Here is an 18,423-nt window from a genome sequence, read left to right on the forward strand (position 1 = left end):
ATAAGGGCATGTTATTCTTGTTCACTTTCTTGGGTTATTGTAGTTTCCTTTGGTCAGCTCTATTTAATTTTGAAGACCCACAGTTATTTCGACTGTTACTTTATGGTTCGAGTTGACTAAACCTTTCCTAAGTCTGGCTGAAGACTTTAAACTAGCACTTCTTGGGAGGTAACCCAATCTCACGCAACACGGTAATATCCTTCCTTAACTCTTTTACTTCAAATAGTAACCGTTTCTCCTTGTTCATGTTTTTAATTTTATCTTTAGAACATTGAGGACAATGTTAGATTTAAGTTTGGGGGTATGGGAGAAACTTTTTAGTTGCAATAAATAAACTCCAGAGCCTAGAAATTTACACCTATTAAGGATAGCACTAACCAATCTAAGTGGATGGAAACATTTTTGTTGTAGGAGCTGAGGAACCAATCTGACTAGATGGAAACATCTATAAAGTCTATTCATAAAAGCACAGAGCTCAGGTGTTAGAATTAACATGATAGTTTCGCCATATCTTGTCGAGTCCTTTTCACTTTCTATTTTTAGTTTTCTTTTATTTCAAGTGATTTGGTGGGGCACACGATTCAAGTTGTTACCTTTGCTAGGGTGAAATAGAGTGACTGAGTTACCTTTTCAAAAAAAAAAAAAAAAAAAAAAAATTTATTAGACCGGACCAGTTAGACCAATCGGAATAAGTATTAACACTTGGATAGCAATATGCGTGTGTTCTCCCTGTTTCCGTCGCCTAAGCAAGCGTGGAATGCAGGACCCGTGGGAACTATCGTGTAATCTGCTGACAAGAAGCATGCGCTTGGATCCAAAAGATCTATTCATGCCGTTAAGTTTAAAAAAAAAATGGTTATTGTTATGTGTCGTCAACTGCTGGTTCCCTTGTATTTGCCAGTTTGTTGATCTAGATTTAAGTTATTGACCACTGTTTCCCTTGTATATGCCAGTGTGTTAATATTAGTCAGACCGGTATCTCAGTTATTTAGGTTAGGTTCACCTTGGCAGAGGCCTTCAGACAGATATGGAAAACACCGTTCACTTTTCAACCATCTACATTTTTCTTTTTCCATCTTCTTAATCTTTTCATGTGATTAGTCTGACTCCGAGTATGATGTCCATCGTGAAACTATCTTAGTAGAGCTCTGTCACTTATATGAATTTTAGTATGCTTGAGTGCAAACTCGTATACAGCAATTGGAATTTCGCGTCAGGGTACTTCCTCCTGTAATTAATAAGTATGCCAACCAAGGAGGTTCTTTAGTGCTTTCCAAGATTTTTCGTAGATAGCTAGGGTCTGGAGTATTGGTTTTTGTGGGTACACCTCTGATAAACCCACCCGAGATTAACTCGGTCACTTTTCTAGAATAAATTTGCTCGAGGACTAGCAAAAAATAAGTTTGGGGGTATTTGATAGACGCATTTATGTGTCTAAATTGTCCTCATTGTTTCGTATTGTTAGTACTCGTTTTCGTCCTTATTATGGTGTTTTGTGTGTTTGTAGGTATTTTTTGGAAATAAATAATTTTGGAAAAATCGGCTCGAAAAATTATGCGGAGCATCCCCAGAGGACATTTGTTATTCGGACTCTCATTTTGGTTAAGGGGCAACCCAATTACTAAGGGGCATCTCAGTTGGGCATTTTCTATTTGCACTCCAGAGACGGATAGGGGGCAGTCTTCTTCAAAATTCAAATTTTGATTTTTGGCGGGAAAATTGTTCACAGTTCAGGAGATTTTCGATCGAAGAAATGAAGCAGTTATACGTCGATTAAATGGCTGAATTTTGGTATAGAGATGTGATATAGCATATAGAACATGTTTTGGGCATCAGGTTTGATCAAATTTGGCTAGAATTCCTGGTTCGATTCACCAAACCAAAACAGAGCAACACGCACTGTAAGCAAGAATAATTGGAGTTAGAGCGTGCATGGGGGAGTTCTGCTAGCTCAGGAAGAGTTCTGAGGCGTGGAGAAGGCAATTTGGAGCGTGCAGGGAGAGAGTTGACGTGAAAATCTTCTAAAAATGGTAACTATCGTTTATTTTTGGACAGCGGGTTTAATGAGAATTATGTCGAGTTATGGAGAGATTAAACGCGCCTGTTGGGTATAAAAGGACCCCTTGAGTTTAGTAGAGAGGTTGTCGAGAGTTTGGGGAGGTTTGGAGGCGAGCAGAGAGGCGCAGGAGGAGTTGCAGAGAAGTTACCTGCTGCTGCTGCTGCTGCCATTAACACGCCTGAAGAACACGAAGAACGGACACGCAGAAGCAGTCGTTTATCAACAGCAACATCGACTGTCGATCGTGGGTCGTAGTTCTTTAACGACAACAGCATCTCAGCTCTGTCGTTGATTCTGGACGCCTTCTGTGGGTCGCAGAGTTCTGTTTTACATCAATTTCTTGTATTTCTCTTCATTGTAAAACACTTTTGAGCATCAATGAAATATTTTGAGAGCATTTTTACCATGATGAGTTAAACCCCAACACTGGGGCGACGGAGGAGGCCGAGCTTCATAAATGGGTAATTTTATTAATTCTTTTTAAGACTTTTGCATTAAAAATTAATTGAAATATGATTTGATTAAATTGGGTGTTATTTGATTAGATGGGTCATGCTTAGCTTAGGTGATTTGATGTTCCATGCTTAACATTTACAACCAATGTTTTGAGAATCGACTTTGGCAAAATAAGAGTCCATATATGTTTTGAGCTATTATTGTTGAGAATAAATCATTAAGCCTTATGTTATGAAGATTGGCCGAATCATTAGTCCCAGTACCTCTCTACCAATTTGTCAATATTTGTATATATATTTATTTTCTAAAAAATTATCCTTCACAAGTCCGAGAGTTTGAACCTCATTACTACAACCCAGAAAAAAATCATAAACAGGAGACAGATTGATCCTTTGATAGACTTATCTGTGTGAGACAAATTTGTTTATTGTTAAAGCTTGCGATTTTGGGTCGTAACAACTCTTAGTTATGGGTGAGATCAGCTAAGGGAATCAAGCGCGCAGTATCCTGCTGGGATCAGAGGCGTAGGGAGTACAATTATACCTTGGATCAGTGGGAGACTGATTTGGGTTCAACTACAGTCCAGTCCGAAGTTAGCTTGGAGTAGCTAGTGTCTGTAGCGGCTTAATACAATGTGTCCTCAATCTGGACTAGGTCCCGGGGTTTTTCTGCATTTGTGGTTTCCTCGTTAACAAAATTTATGGTGTCTGTGTTATTTCAATTTCCGCATTATATTGTTTTATCTTTATAATTGAAATAATACAGGTTGTGCGTTAGATCATGGTCTTTGGTACCATCCAAGTTATTCCTTGTGTTTGATTAAAGACTCGCTGATTTCTATTAGCTCGAGTAAATCAAATCAAGAGAGAGATATATAAACTCGTTAATGTACTTTTAATTGATTGAGTCTTATTGATTCTCTTAAAAGTATATTCGAGTTTGTCCATACAGATTGCTAAGCGAAATATTGGGTGGTGTTGTTAGACCCCCTTGGTAACGAGACATAAAAACTTTTTTTTTATTTACAGAATAAACCTAAATTAAGACTGAACTAAACGATAAACGAAAAAAATATATAGAAGTTAAGTACTGTACTACAAAGAAGAATGAGATGAATTGTATCAATATTCAGATTCTTTTGTATATATAGCAAGGTAAGGATACTTTGTCTTAATTTTTTCTGTAGAGATCAAACCAACCGCTCGAATATGTTTTCTATTCATAGTTGGAAGTTATTATGACATAATAGATCCGCTATTTTTGAGAAAAGGAAAGAAGTCTTTTCAATATTCCTTGAGTTCAAGGAGACATTATTAATCATGTAATAAAGTATAAAATAGAACAAAGAGAGAAAAGCCGGCTATCGGAATCGAACCGATGACCATCGCATTATAAATGCGATGCTCTAACCTCTGAGCTAAGCGGGATCACATAACAAAAATTGTGTTGTGCATAGGCATTTCTAAGGTGGCTGCTTTCTCAGTTGGTAAGGATATCTAGGCGATTACCAATTCGGGGTTGGTTTTTCAACGGGAGGCGAGAGTATTTTACATGCTGTAAATAGTCTCCTTGAGATGCAAGGACACTCGGACAAGATGTCAATGCTGCTCATTGACTTTTCTAATGCGTTCAACATGGTGACCAGATCTCAGCTCATCAAAGAGGTTCGTCTTCATTGTCCAGGTATTTCTCGATGGGTAGAATTTTGTTATATGCGACCTGCTAAACTCTACTACGACCAATATATTTTGTCTTCCGCCCTCAGAGTCCAATAGGGTGACCCTCTCGGTCCCTTGCTGTTTGCTTTGACTCTTCATCCTCTAGTGAAGACTATTGCTTCCAGCTACAAACTCGATTTGCATGCCTGGTACCTTGATAATGGTACAATTATTGGTGATACACTTGAGGTGTCTAAAGCTCTGCGTATAATAGAAACTGAAGGGCCATGTAGGGGTTTACATCTCAATATTAAGAAAACGGAAGTCTTTTGGCCTTCCATTGAGCCCAGGAGCATTGATGATGGCGTTTTCTCGCCTGATATTGGTAGACCTTCTAAGGGTGTTAAACTTTTGGGTGGTCCTGTGAGTCTGGATTTGAACTTTATTAGTGATACGATGCTGAGTAGAGTGAACAAGACTGTTCAACTTATGACTGCCATCAAAAATCTCAAGGATCCTCAAAGTGAGATGCTTTTACTTCGCAATTGCACAGGTGTTTGTAGATTGTATTTTGCATTGCGTACTACCAATCCTACATCCCTTCAACAAGCTACTGAGCTTTTAGATGATCATTTGCTCAAGTATTTGAGGCTTCTTATTACTGGGGACGGCTCAGGGTTTGGCCCTTTACAATAGAGATTAGATACCTTGCCTATCAAAGATGGTGGTTTTGGCATCTACACAATGGCAGACACCCGCGCTTACTGTTATCTTGCTTCTCAGAGTCAAACAGCTTCAGTGCAAAAGGTGATCCTTGGTAACTTATTCTCAACAAACAAAGGATCTGCTTATCAGTTGGCTCTCCAGAACTTCATTCAGGTATGTGGACTACCTTCTTCTTATTGCGTCGATGATATTCCCCCCCCCCCCCCCCCCCCCCCATGCATTCCCTGACAGTCACCTATTTTGATGCAATCAAGAAGAAAATCCCAGACCAATTTTCTATGTCTGTTAGAGATTCCATTTTGTGGCAGTGTAATTAAGTTAAGCATGCACAAGATTATTTATTAGCGACACCTGTTAGTGGGATTAATCAATGCCTCGGGCCGAGACAGTTCAGAGCCGTCCTTTGCTATCGCCTGGGTATCCCAATGTTTGTTGAGAATGGTTTATGCTCCAGCTGTAACAAATCCATGGACATCTATGGAGACCACGCGCTTCATTGTGCTAAGGATGTTGAAATTAAGTTTCGACATGACTTTGTACGTGATATAGTCGTTGACATTTGCTACAAAGCCAGTGTGACTGCACGTAAGGAAGTTTCTCTTGGGCTTCAGTCGGATGATGGCAAGGATCTATGCCCTGCGGATATCCTTGTTCTTAACTGGGAAAACGGTAAGGATGTTTGCATGGATGTCACATGGGTCTCTCCCTTCACAGGTGATGGCATTCACTCTTTCGTTCCTGGCAAAGCTATTTCTATTGCTGTTGCACGGAAACGCACTAAATATTTGGATAAGTGTACATCACTTGGGTATGGTATCGGCATTTTAGCTTTCTCTACCTTAGGAGAACTGGGAGATGATATTTTATGTTTTTTCAAGAGTTTGAAGAATTGTTTAGTTAGTCATGATGCTAGTAGTGGAGTTGGTAGTTTTATTTTCCATAGATTAGGTATTGCTATTCAGAAAGGAGTTGGTGCCCAGCTTGTTGCTAGGTTACCGACCAAAAGTGTGTAATTTATTTAAAAAAAATAAATACAAATATTGTGTATTTTTATTTTTGTTTTACAATTAAATTATAAAATAAACGTCTAAGTTATTCCCTATATAATGTAACATTTTCATAATAACTACTGACTCGATGAAAAGTCGTCATAAACGTTATTTATTACCGTGGCGATTTTTCATGTATATATGATAAAAAATCAGAAAAAAAATATTTTTTCTTTAATTTAATTTTGGCTACGGATCATCTATTGCCAAAAACCCATGTCCTATGTTGCAACCATTCTATAGCTGACACGTGTTGCCTGTATTAACTGCCAGTCTTTCACAATTTGGACGTAATTTTCTTAATTAATTTGAACAGATTTCCCAGGAGAAAAATAAGGAAACATTCGATTTTCCTTGATCTGGTCCATCGTCTTCTTTACAGCCACGAATTAATCTTGTGAATTTCAATGACCGTGTTAATATGATTCCCTCTAATGTTCTCAAGGAACAAGTTCCAGCCATTGGGATGGAATTTGAGATAAAAGATGAAGCATTTGAATTTTTCAACACGTATGCCTTTAATTTCGGTTTCAGAAGAAGTATATTACATTATAAGATCAAAGCTGCTTCCAATATCTGTCAATCCGATACGCCTTCGTTGCCATAACCATAAAATTCTCTTTAATAAAAGCCTCAAACTTATTCAATGGGGTTTTAATGCATTATAAGGTCAAAGCACATGGTGATAAAAATGAGCATAGAGATTCTAATGTAGTTGTGAGAATAATTCTTTGTATCTTCATTGATAGGCAAAAGCCTGATTTATACATGTTTACACAACTAGATAAGGCAAATATAAGATACACCTAACAACTAGATAAGGCAAATAAAAGATACACCTAACAATATCTAGGATATATACAGAAAGAATATATATGCAGTTACGACAAAATAACAAACACAATAATGTCAAGATATATCATATCTTGACCATATCTTAACACCCCCCCTCAGACTCAAGGTGGTGGAGTACACATCTTGAGTCTGGAAATTAAGAATCGAAGACGAGCTGCAGAGTGAGTCTTGGTGAAAAGATCAGCCACTTGAAATTCTGATTTAACATGCGGAAGAGTGATTGTACCTTTCTTGAAATGATGACGAGTAAAATGACAATCTATCTCTATATGTTTTGTACGCTCATGAAAGACATCATTGTGTGTAATTTGAATAACATCCTTGTTTTCACAATACAGTGGTGTAGGAGCAAAAATTAGAACTCCCATATCACGAAGTAGCCACCGTAACCAAATGAGTTCATATGTGGTGTGAGCAAGTGCTCTATACTCTGCTTCAGCACTTGAACGATAAACCACACTTTGTTTCTTACTTCTCCATGAAATCAACGAGTCTCCCAAGAACACACAATAGCCTGTAATAGATTTTCTATCCGTAATATCCCTAGCCCAATCGGAATCTGAGTAAGCTTGAAGAGTGAGATCAGACTTTGATGAGAAACACATACCTTGATGAAGATACCCCTTGATATATCTTAGAATTCTGAGAACAACTGCATAATGAGTAGACCTTGGAGCAGACATAAACTGACTGACTATGTGAACTGCATGACTTATGTCTGGTCTCGTAATGGTCAAGTAATTTAGACTCCATACTAGTTGACGATACAGTGTTGGATTAGAAAATAGAGTCCCATCTGTAGGACTGTATTTTACATTCAATTCAAGAGGTGTGTCAGTTACCTTATTGTCATATAGCCCTGCACGTTGTAGAATCTCAGATGCATATTTGACTTCTGATATGAAATAACCAATGGGTGACATGCCAACTTCAATGCCAAGAAAGTAACTTAAATATCCAAGATCTTTCATATTAAAACAATCACTGAGATATGATTTGAGTTCAGTAATACCTTGTAGATCACTGCCAGTAATAACCATGTCGTCAACATACAAGAGAAGAATGACAATTCCTTTTTCTGACGATCTGACAAACATATCTGAATCACAGAAGCTTTGTGTAAATCCATACTGGAGAATTGCATTGCTAAAATTCTCAAACCAAGCACGAGGTGCTTGTTTGAGTCCATATAATGCCCGTCGAAGCTTACATACTTGATTAGGTTCATGAGGAAAACCAGGAGGAGGTTGCATGTAAACCTCTTCTTGTAACTCACCATGAAGAAACGCGTTTTTCACGTCCATTTGATGAAGCCCCCATTGTCGTGCTGCAGCAACAACAAGTAATGTACGAACTGTAACCATTCTGGCCACTGGTGCAAATGTTTCTTCATAGTCAACACCATACTCTTGTGTATAACCTTTTGCAACAACTCGTGATTTACATCGTTCAAACTCACCATCTGACTTGGTCTTAACTTTATAGACCCATCTGCTTCCAGCAACTGATTTTCCAGGAGGAAGGTCCACCATTTCCATGTGCCTGCCTCTACATGTGTTTCCAATTCATCATCCATTGAATCTTGCCATTCTGGAATGGCTGCAGCTTCTCTGTATGTTTTTGGTTCATAAAATGACAAAATAGAAGACAAGTAACAATGATAGTCTGCATACTTAGCTGGTGGTCTTCGATTGCGAGGTGGCAAAGAATTTTCTTCAGAATCAGGATCTCGTTCCTGAGTTGCACTGTTAGGTTGAGTCGTAGAGTGGTCTTGGTCATCCGTATTTGGTGGATCAACAACTAGAGGAGATGGACTTTCAGGAGTAGATATAAGAAAAGTGCTAGGATTGGATTCACTAGGAAATGGATCAGAATAAGTGAAAGACTCAAAAGATGATGATTTGCTGCTTGGAAATGACCAGAATGGAACTTTCTCCCAGAATGTGACATGACGAGAGACACAAAGCTTTCTATTAACTGGGTCATAACAACGGTACCCTTTTTGTTCAATACCATAACCAAGGAAGACAAACAAGACATTCTTTTGACCAAGTTTATGACATTCACGTTCTGGAAGGAGTACAAAACAAGTTGAACCAAAGAATCGAAGATCAGAATAGTTTGGTTTCGTACCATAGAGACGCTCATAAGGTGACATTCCTCCTATGACAGTTGTTGAGACTCTATTGATGGTGTAGACTGCAGTAAGGACTGATTCTCCCCAGAAATTTGAAGGAACTGAGCCAAAAATTAACTGAGTTCTAGCTGTCTCTATAATATGACGGTGTTTACGTTCTGCAACTCCAGTTTGTTCTGGAGTTTCAGTACATGAAAGTTGAAGAATGGTGCCTTGGGTTTTAAGAAATTCTTTGAATGGATTGGAAATATATTCCCCTCCTTGATCAGCACGAAAAACTTTGATCACTTTACCAAACTGAGTTTTTATCATGGTTGAGAAATCAACATATAACTTAAGAAAATCTGCTCTAGAGCTGAATAGATATACCCATGTATAACGCGAATAATCATCAATAAAACTGACATAATATAAAGCACCTCCCTTTGACATAATTGGAGATTTACCCCAGACATCAGAATGTATAAGAGCAAAAGGTTCAGTTGAGACATAAGTGCTAAGATTAAAAGAAAGAGCTGGTTGTTTTGCCAGTCTACAAGAGATGCAATTTGGTTCTTTATCTAACCGAGTATCTCCTAGTAAACCCTTATTGATCATACATGAAAGACGAGAAAAGGAAACATGACCTAACCTAGAATGCCAAGACATGAAGGGAGATATTGACACAGGTGCAGTGGGAGTAGCAACTACGACATGACTTTTAGATTTCGTTGAGAGAGCAAGAGATTGAAGGAGATACAACCGACCAACTCTACGGCCTATCCCAACTAGCTTCCCGGTTTTGAGATCCTGTATAGCACAACCAAAAGGAAAACAATGTGTGTTATAACCTTGATCACACAGTTGACCAACTGAAATAAGATTCATTGTAATATTTGGAACAAGAAGCACATCTGGTACATAGAAGTTATTTGAATTGTTGACCAAGCCTATATGACTTGCAGTTACTGTTGATCCATCAGCAGTATGAATCTTAGGGGTGATGACAGGATGAAGACTTTCAAAAAACTTTTGACTAAAAGTCATATGGTTTGATGCTCCTGAGTCGAGAAACCATTCTGTTGAATAAATACCTGAGGAGATAGAGAAGGGAGATGCAGTTGTAGGGTTGTTACCAATTGAGAGTGCTTGTTTAATCATCTCTTGAATATCATCAAGGTTTGGTGCTGAACCACCACTAGGTACAACTAATGCAAATGAGGTTGTCGATGTTGCATATGGATCTGTTGCAGATGAAACTGGAGCTGCTGTAAATCTGGTAGGTGTATTGAATTTTTTTCCTCCATTAGCATTGATCCTTCTCATGTTTCTTGAGGTTGTTGAGGTGCAGAATCTAGATGAGTGACCAAATTCCTTACAATACCACACTGTGTTATGGGTGTGTCAGGTATTGAGGCAGCAGGTGATGTATTGGCCGATGGGAGATTGCAGTTACTTGCCAAGTGTCCAAAGGTCTTGCAGTTATGACACTGTACTTGAGACATATCACGTTGCACTTGAGCATTTGAGTTTCTTGGAAAATTGTTAGGGCTGGATCGTGAGGGCACAACAAATACTCCTGATATCTCCGGTGTGATTCTTTTCCTTGTTTCTTCTATAATAATTTCAGACAAAGCAACTTCCACCGTGGGAAGAGGTGAACGATGAAGGACTCATGCCCTAACAGACTTAAACTCATCACGCAAAGCCATTAGAAACTGAACTAAACGTGTTTCCTCTCTATACTTCTGTCACAATTCCAAATCTACGGTCCATATTGGTTCCGTGAGTGCTAATTGATTCCAGATTAAAGACATCTCAGAATGAAAAACAGAAATAAACTGATCATGCGATTGTTTCATAGATATAATATCTTGTTCGAGTTTATACCTCTGAGCAAAGTTGATTTGGGTGTACCTTTTCGAAAGAAAATCCCATGCATCTTTGGCTACCTCAAAACCTGTGAGTTGCATGCTTATGGAAGGAATGACTGTGTTTCCAATCCAAGTGAGAATCCTGTGATTGTTAATCTCCCATTCTTCTTTTGGATCCTTTTTCTGTGTTTCATTTTCTTTCCCTTTTTCAACATAACTGCTTGTTGTAGATTTCTTTTCTATACCATCAACATACTTCCACATACTCTTTCCTTTAAGAAAACTCCTCATGAGGAATGACCAGTGATTGTAATTGGTTCCATCAAAACGGACAGTGATAGGTTGAGAATCTTCTCTTGACATAATTACTATGTTTTCTCTGGGTTGTATTTTCTCTGGATTGTATTGCAGCGGAAACTGGTTCTCAGATCTTTCCTAGCTCTGATGCCATGATAAACATGAGCATAGAGATTCTAATGTAGTTGTGAGAATAATTCTTTGTATCTTCAGTGATAGGCAAAAGCATGATTTATACATGTTTACACAACTAGATAAGGCAAATAGAAGATACACCTAACAACTAGATAAGGCAAATAAAAGATACACCTAACAATATCTAGGATATATACAGAAAGAATATATATGCAGTTACAACCAAATAACAAACACAATAATGTCAAGATATATCATTTCTTGACCATATCTTAACACATGGAACTTGTGAAGTAAGATAAAGAGGCAATAGTAACAGCGTTGATATGATGCATACTGCATACGATTGAGAACTTAACTACATGACATTGTTTGTAATTATTCGTTCTGATCAGATAAGGTTTTTACTTTTTTTTGCATAGGGAATTGGGACTGTATATGCTGCTGGAGAGTATTCCGTGGAGATATGGATGGAAGAGATAATCAATTCAAGAGAGAAATGCTTATTTCCATTATTTTTCTCTACAAAAATCTGTTTCAATTAAATTAAGTAAACCATAAAAACTGGCAGTTAAAAGGTAACACATGTCAGTTATTGAGTGGATGCAACAGAGGAACAAGGATTTTTGGCAACAAACGATCCGAAGCCTTTAATTTTAGGTTTTTCCTCTCTGGTATTTAGGAGAGAAAGGAGGAAGGAAGGAAATAAAATAGAAAAATGACTACAAATCTATGACATTTTAATATCTATTTATGGCATTGGTTTTTTATTAAGTGTACTCTTTGAAAATATTGGACAACAAGTCCTTATATCATTTTGGTATTTTATTAATTTATTGATAGAAACAAACCTGTGCTATGCACGGGTGAAAAACTAGTATCTTTAATTGAAGTTTATCTTTTGGGTAGCACATGTGCAGTTCCGTGTACCGTGAAATAAGTTTGTGTGCATCTAGTTCCCGAATGAAGAACTAGTTCACGAATTGATCGGGCTCTCATATAAAAAAGGAAGTTGTAAACATGGGAATTTGACCATGATCCGGGGTCACTATTAACAATATCGGAATCACTATTAGTGAAGCCGAGGTCGTCATGGACGGGGTTGCCATACGAGTAAGATGCCCCAAAGGTGGGATGCCCCAAGAAAGATAATCAGTGGGTTCCTAGATAATCCCAGCTGTAACAATACATGTGTACGGCTAATATTAAGAGATTTACTAAGAAAGATAGTGGAGTACACCTGTACGGTACTTACATGTCAGGTTTTGCTTATAAAAGTAGGGAATTCTCCCAAAAAAGGATAGAATTCTCTAGATAATTGTATTGTGTATTGGGATTAGTCTCCTCGTTACCCTATAATAATTTAAGGGTGTTTACATTTGGCGACTTCACTGAGAACTAATCTTCAATACCAATATCGGATCCATCACCACCCCGGAAAATATCTAGCCACTCCTACCTTATCTCCGAAAATCTTCAATACCAACATCGGCTACTGCCCTATGTCCGAAAATATGTCGACCCTCCTATTTCCCTTTTTTTCCCCTACCTAAATACCCGAGACCTCCACTCAAAAACATCACAAACTGTGTCCAACCTCAATAGCGGCCCCGGCTTCTATCTTCATCCCATTTATACCCGAGGTCTTCAACTGAAAAGCACCAGCGGCATCACTTTCGTAATTTCCACCTTAACATTGACAAACCCCTTCTAGCTTTTACCCGAAACCTCTATGTCTTCCACCTGATTCTGCTACCTCCACCATCAACCGAGCCCTTCTGTCGCAAACACCATTAAAGCTTCACCACCCAAGCTGTCAATCCTCCACTACTTCTACATGCAGTAGCAACCCCGGAAGCATAACTAGTTTTGAGTCAAAGAAAATTGATGGGAGCCACTGCCAACAAAATCTCTTTACGAATTTCTTGTACAAAACAATTATGAAGATAAGTCTTACTTCTTAATCTCTCAATCAGGCTATAACTGTTTATTCTACAACTATTGATTGTTTCAAAAAAAAATCCACCAGGGTTGTTATATTACAATGGTTAATAGTTATGATTTGATATCATCGCTCGTAATCATCAAGTCATTATACTAATCCAACACCTTTTGATTCTTGAGTGGACAGCATTTAGTCGTAATCGAATAGGGGAGAACTGCACACAAGTTGTTCGTAAAAATTCCACAAAGATGAGTTTTCGATGTTCAACCACCAGAGCTCCTCCGAATTACTAACAAATGTAGATTCCATGCTCCTCCTGCAACAAAGCATCCCCGGATGACAAAATATCGAGAATATCACAGAACCCCTTCAACTACATAGCATCACCATTACCCATTATGAGCTCCGCCATTCATACATCTAACGATGATAACTACCAACACCAAAATCCGCATCCGCCATCAAAACTATCACCCCCTATCATCACCCGAGGACGCTACTACCTTATGCCATCGACCGCCGAGGTCAATAAAGGGCATTGTCGGAATTAAATCCGAAGACTCAATTTTCAACGAAGATGGGAAAGATTTCATTTCATGTGTTCGGTAGAACCTTGTTAATAAAGAACATCGGACTACTACAGACTCATTAGCTCATCTCCGAGAAGCAATTCAGATAACCCTTTCTTACCTTGTCTTTTGATTTCTCTCGGATTACTGCATGCATAATATGCCAATACTAAACAGTCCTTTGTTTAATAAGCATATGAATGATTAAATCCTAGATACATATAAAGAATTTAATCAAAAGGAAATTGATGCATTTCCTGATCACCAGATGTATGACAAAATGCTCCACAAAGGGGTTTTGCCATGGGTTCTATCTCCAGTCAGTTCAATTGGGTCTCATCAATCCAACTTCGGAGTAAGCCCATCATCTCACTGTCATTCGAGGACACCACTACTTCGACAATCAACAACGGAAGTCATCAATATTACAGCCGAAGATGCATCATAAAATCAGATAAGTCTTTTGTGCTAAACGATTGACTTTAACAAACAAATTTTGATAAAAGTGCTTTTGTTTTAGAAAAAAAGGGAGGGGGGAGGGGGATTAGTATGTGCAATATTATACTTACGTAACTTCGATGTCACCTGACTAATTTTAATCTTTCATTTTCGGGTAGCTAGCATTTGGTCCTGTTCCAGTGGTGAATATCCGCAGTACTGAAGGAACCGATAGTGCTTGCACAATAAATTTTTGGCATAATCCCACAAAGAATAAATTTTCAATCACTAAATTCCCCATGGACTGTTGGAAATGCAAGATAAGTACCGCCTATCTTAAATGCTCTTTTCGTTACAAATTTCATAAATCTTCCAAAACCAACTGCGATTGCAATGATTAAATCTTCCCAGTGTGGTTCCTTTGCTTCAAACGAGACGGTACCCCGCATGGAATGCTTTCCACTTAAGAGGCGCAGAAAGCCCTCATTTCAATAAAGAACATCTAAGAATACTTTCCACTGTCGGAGTACCTATCAAATGGACGAAACAAGTCATACGACGGAATATTAAAATCGAGCAAACAAAATATGATTCGGCATAAACATACACAAAACATAGCCAATCTCGAAAACTAAAGAGCTAATTTATATAATTATTTTTGTAGCGAATGCATCACTAAATGAAAATCCGAAGTGACTTCAAACCAAGCAACCCAGTCAAGAGTTCATATAGGAGACTTCGGCTGATGTACATCCGAAGCTATTAACAATGAAGTCAAGAAGACGATGCTCCGAGAAAAGAAGATCCTAAATCATGATCAAAAGGGCTACGAGAAGATCATGGAAATCAAAGGCTCAAAGAGAAGTGAACTTCAACGAAGCAACCTTACATGGACTTGTCGCGTTGTACTCTTTTCCCTTCGTTGAGGTTTTGTCCCACTGGGTTTTCCTGGACAAGGTTTTAATGAGGCAACATAAACAAGTCCGATTGTCCCCCAAGTCTTCTCAAAGGCTTGGCTCCAATCGATATGCATCCAAACCCGAAGTCACGACCAACAGGGGGCTTCAAGAAGACGAGATGGATCTACAACTCGTAGACGTATTCCGAATACAAGCTATGACTGATTGCCAAGTCTACAAGTCTTGAAAAAACAGTCAGAGGGCTGATGTAAACATGGGAATTTGACCATGAGTCAGGGTCACCAGTAACAATATTGGGGTCACTATTAGTAAATCCGAGGTCGTCATGGACGGGGTTTCCATACGAGTAAGCTTCCCCAAAGGTGGGATGCCCCAAGAAAGATAATCAATGGGTTCCTAGATAACCCCAGCTGTAACAGTACATCTGTACAGCTAATATTAGGAGACTTACTAAGAAAGATAGTGCAGTACACGTGTACAGTACTTACATGTCAGACTTTGCCTATAAAAGTAGGGAATTCTTGCAGAGATGGATAGAGTTCTCTAGATAATTGTATTGTGTATTGGGATTAGTCTCCTCATTACCCTATAATTATTTAAGGGTGTTTACAGAATATGGTTTCTTGTTTGTATCTTTTCCTCTTCCCTCTCTTTTCTTCTCAACTGTTCGAGAACTAGGCAAAGAAACCGAAGGTTCCGTAACCCTTAGAGCAAGTCTTATGATGGAATCCAAACTATTTCAAGTGTGGAAAAACCATGGAATGTCAAGTCTAGTGGCTTCCAAGTTGGGGTCTTCCACAGAAAATCCAAGCAAGGTTCCACCGTTTCGTGGAATCCATCTGAACGCCAATAAGAAAAGCGTTAAACGCAATTAAGAATGGAGCTAAAAAAACGCAATTAAGAATTGCGTTTTTTTTTATCCGTAGATTTAAAATGAGTTGTTGAAATCTAACGGCTGAAAAAAAAAGCTTCATTCTTAATTGCGTTTTTTAGCTCCATTCTTAATTGCGTTTTCTTAGCTCCATTAAGAATAGCGTTTTTTTTTATCCGTAGATTTAAAATGAGTTGTTGAAATCTAACGGCTGAAAAAAAGCTTCATTCTTAATTGTGTTTTTTTAGCTCCATTAAGAATAGCGTTTCTACTATTCCACCATTACACTTGCGGTTCCATCCACTGTTCCAAATGGTGATGTGGCGTGGAAGATGGAAGGATTCCACCGTAAGACTTGCTCTTATAACCATGAAGATCATTTCTTGACAAAATTTTTGATCTTTTGATATCGTTGGATTCCTTGAGTTTTTATCCAACGGGTGATCACTAGTTTTCACTATTTTCATGATTATATGACGCGGGTGAGAGTTTCTCAAGCGGTGGGTTTCAGAGTGAAAAATCTAGAAAAAAAAGTTTGGTGACAGTTTCCCCTTAAATCTATCTTTGATTCTTTGCACGACTATGGAATCCAACAAAATTGGACCGCTCGCTGAATTGAGTTGGTGGGTTGGGTGAGTTTTGTTTAGCCTAAACCAGATTGCAAGCCCAGTTTTTATATGAGATGTATGGATGGTTTGGGTGAAGACTGGGAACTTGAGGCTGGGAAACGTAGAAAACTGTTCTCCATTATCAACCAAAGCAACAATCAAACACTTGAATAAATTCCTACAAGCAGTGGATTTTCCGTCGGCTCTTTATTTATTTTATTTTATACATAATAAAACCCCTCCTAAAAATTTTAAATCCATCGGAGCGACCGACCACCAGTGAGAGCCTGGTGGAGAATACTTTTCAATCAAACACCCATTAGGCTTGCGTCTAAACACCTGATCTTTTATATTTGTCCGCCAGTATAAGTGCATTTATTTCCTTCACGCATTACAGCTATCGAACCATGTGTGGATAAAAATTTATAACCAGTTAGAGGGAACTCACCATCCTTGAACGATTGGACCTCCAAGCTAGCTATAAGTGTGAAGGTAACACCGTCCGACCAACTTAATTCCCCGACCTAGTTATCAGAAACACAAATAGTGAGAATATAGTCACGCAATGAGTTGCATATGGCTTCTCTTCTGTGCTCACTGTTTCTAGATTGAGCAGTCGGATATTTCGGCCATCTTTTTTCAATATCTGGCCCTTTCATTTTCATATCAAAAAGTCCCCACTTAAATTATTAGCTAAGCTAGAGCAGGCCATCTACCTCGCCTTTGGTTTCCCATTTTCTGCAACATGTCACATTTAGTACATGTTTATCATATTTATTTCATTATAATGAGGAAATTTCATTCAGTGATTGCATACATCCGATTTGCTCAACGAATTATATCTTCTATCCACAATGCTCATTTCATTCAATATAATCAAGATCCATATATATATATATATATATATATATATATATATATATAATTCATTGCAACTTACAATATAATCAAGACCAACTATAATAATAATCAGCAGTTCAAACACATGCAATTGCACACACACATATATATGCTAATTAACAAACATCATAAAAACAGAAATATATACTACTATTATAGTAGTGCTTTCTTTTAGGCATCGCTAGCTAGCTCATTAAGATGCATGCATGCGCAGACACAACACCGAATATAGATTATAATTTCATAACCATATTCTATGTGTACAAGTTTGAAAGAGCTCGAAGTAAATCGAGTTTCAACTTCAAATGCAATATGTAGTCAGCTGTTTGAAGGAAAAGCCGATCAGGTTGTAACCCTTTCCCACCTGGAACTAGCTTTTGAAGTCTCTTCACTTTCTTCCCAACCGATCCACCAATAACAACAACTCTTCTCCCCCTTGATTCTCTAATATTACAACTACTTTTACTTGCTGATGATGGTGAAGACAGTCTCTTCTTAGATACAATCACTCTCATTTGTCTAGCCATATCTCTCTAGCTAGATCTATAGAGAGAGAGAGATGAAGATGTTGGTGAAGCTCGCAGCTCGCTGTTAGGATTGGAGAAGAAGAGAAGGTGAGTATGGGTTATATAAATGAAGAGAAGAGAAAAGAAGAGAAGAGGTGAGGTTTATTAAAAGGGTTGATAGATGATGAGACTTTAGAGAGAGCGACAAAAGCCATGTGCTCATAAACCTGCTAAGCAACAGGTGTGTGAGAAAGGGGACTATTTAGGAGGGGCAATATTTTGTATTTTTGTTGGAGTTTTCATTTCTAACATTGCATGCACACGCACAATATTTTGTCATATTGTTTGGAGAATAGGGCCACAAATCTTCTCTATATAGCTTTCAACTACCTATATGCACGTGTCTGACAGCTATATCACATATTCTACTCTTCAATCAAT

The 18,423-nt window shown here is 38.2% G+C and overlaps 1 protein-coding gene, 1 long non-coding RNA gene and 1 other non-coding gene across 3 annotated transcripts; all 3 read right to left on the minus strand.

Annotated features, from left to right (window-relative positions):
* Positions 1-3,869: 3,869 nt before the first annotated feature.
* On the minus strand, positions 3,870-3,942 carry TRNAI-UAU. Its single transcript has one exon. It is a non-coding gene; the product is annotated as a tRNA-Ile (tRNA).
* Positions 3,943-10,670: 6,728 nt separating this feature from the next.
* LOC113273036 lies at positions 10,671-11,156 on the minus strand. Its single transcript, XM_026522808.1, has one exon. It carries the CDS (start codon positions 11,154-11,156, stop codon positions 10,671-10,673), a length of 486 nt encoding a protein of 161 aa, XP_026378593.1.
* A 5,586-nt stretch (positions 11,157-16,742) lies between these two features.
* On the minus strand, positions 16,743-18,197 carry LOC113274214. The gene is made up of 2 exons (XR_003322863.1): positions 17,841-18,197; positions 16,743-17,100 (listed from the first exon to the last, which is right to left on the minus strand). It is a non-coding gene; the product is annotated as an uncharacterized LOC113274214 (long non-coding RNA).
* Positions 18,198-18,423: the final 226 nt, after the last annotated feature.

The sequence above is a fragment of the Papaver somniferum genome, chromosome 4 (genome assembly GCF_003573695.1).
Source record: "Papaver somniferum cultivar HN1 chromosome 4, ASM357369v1, whole genome shotgun sequence".
NCBI lineage: Eukaryota > Viridiplantae > Streptophyta > Magnoliopsida > Ranunculales > Papaveraceae > Papaver > Papaver somniferum.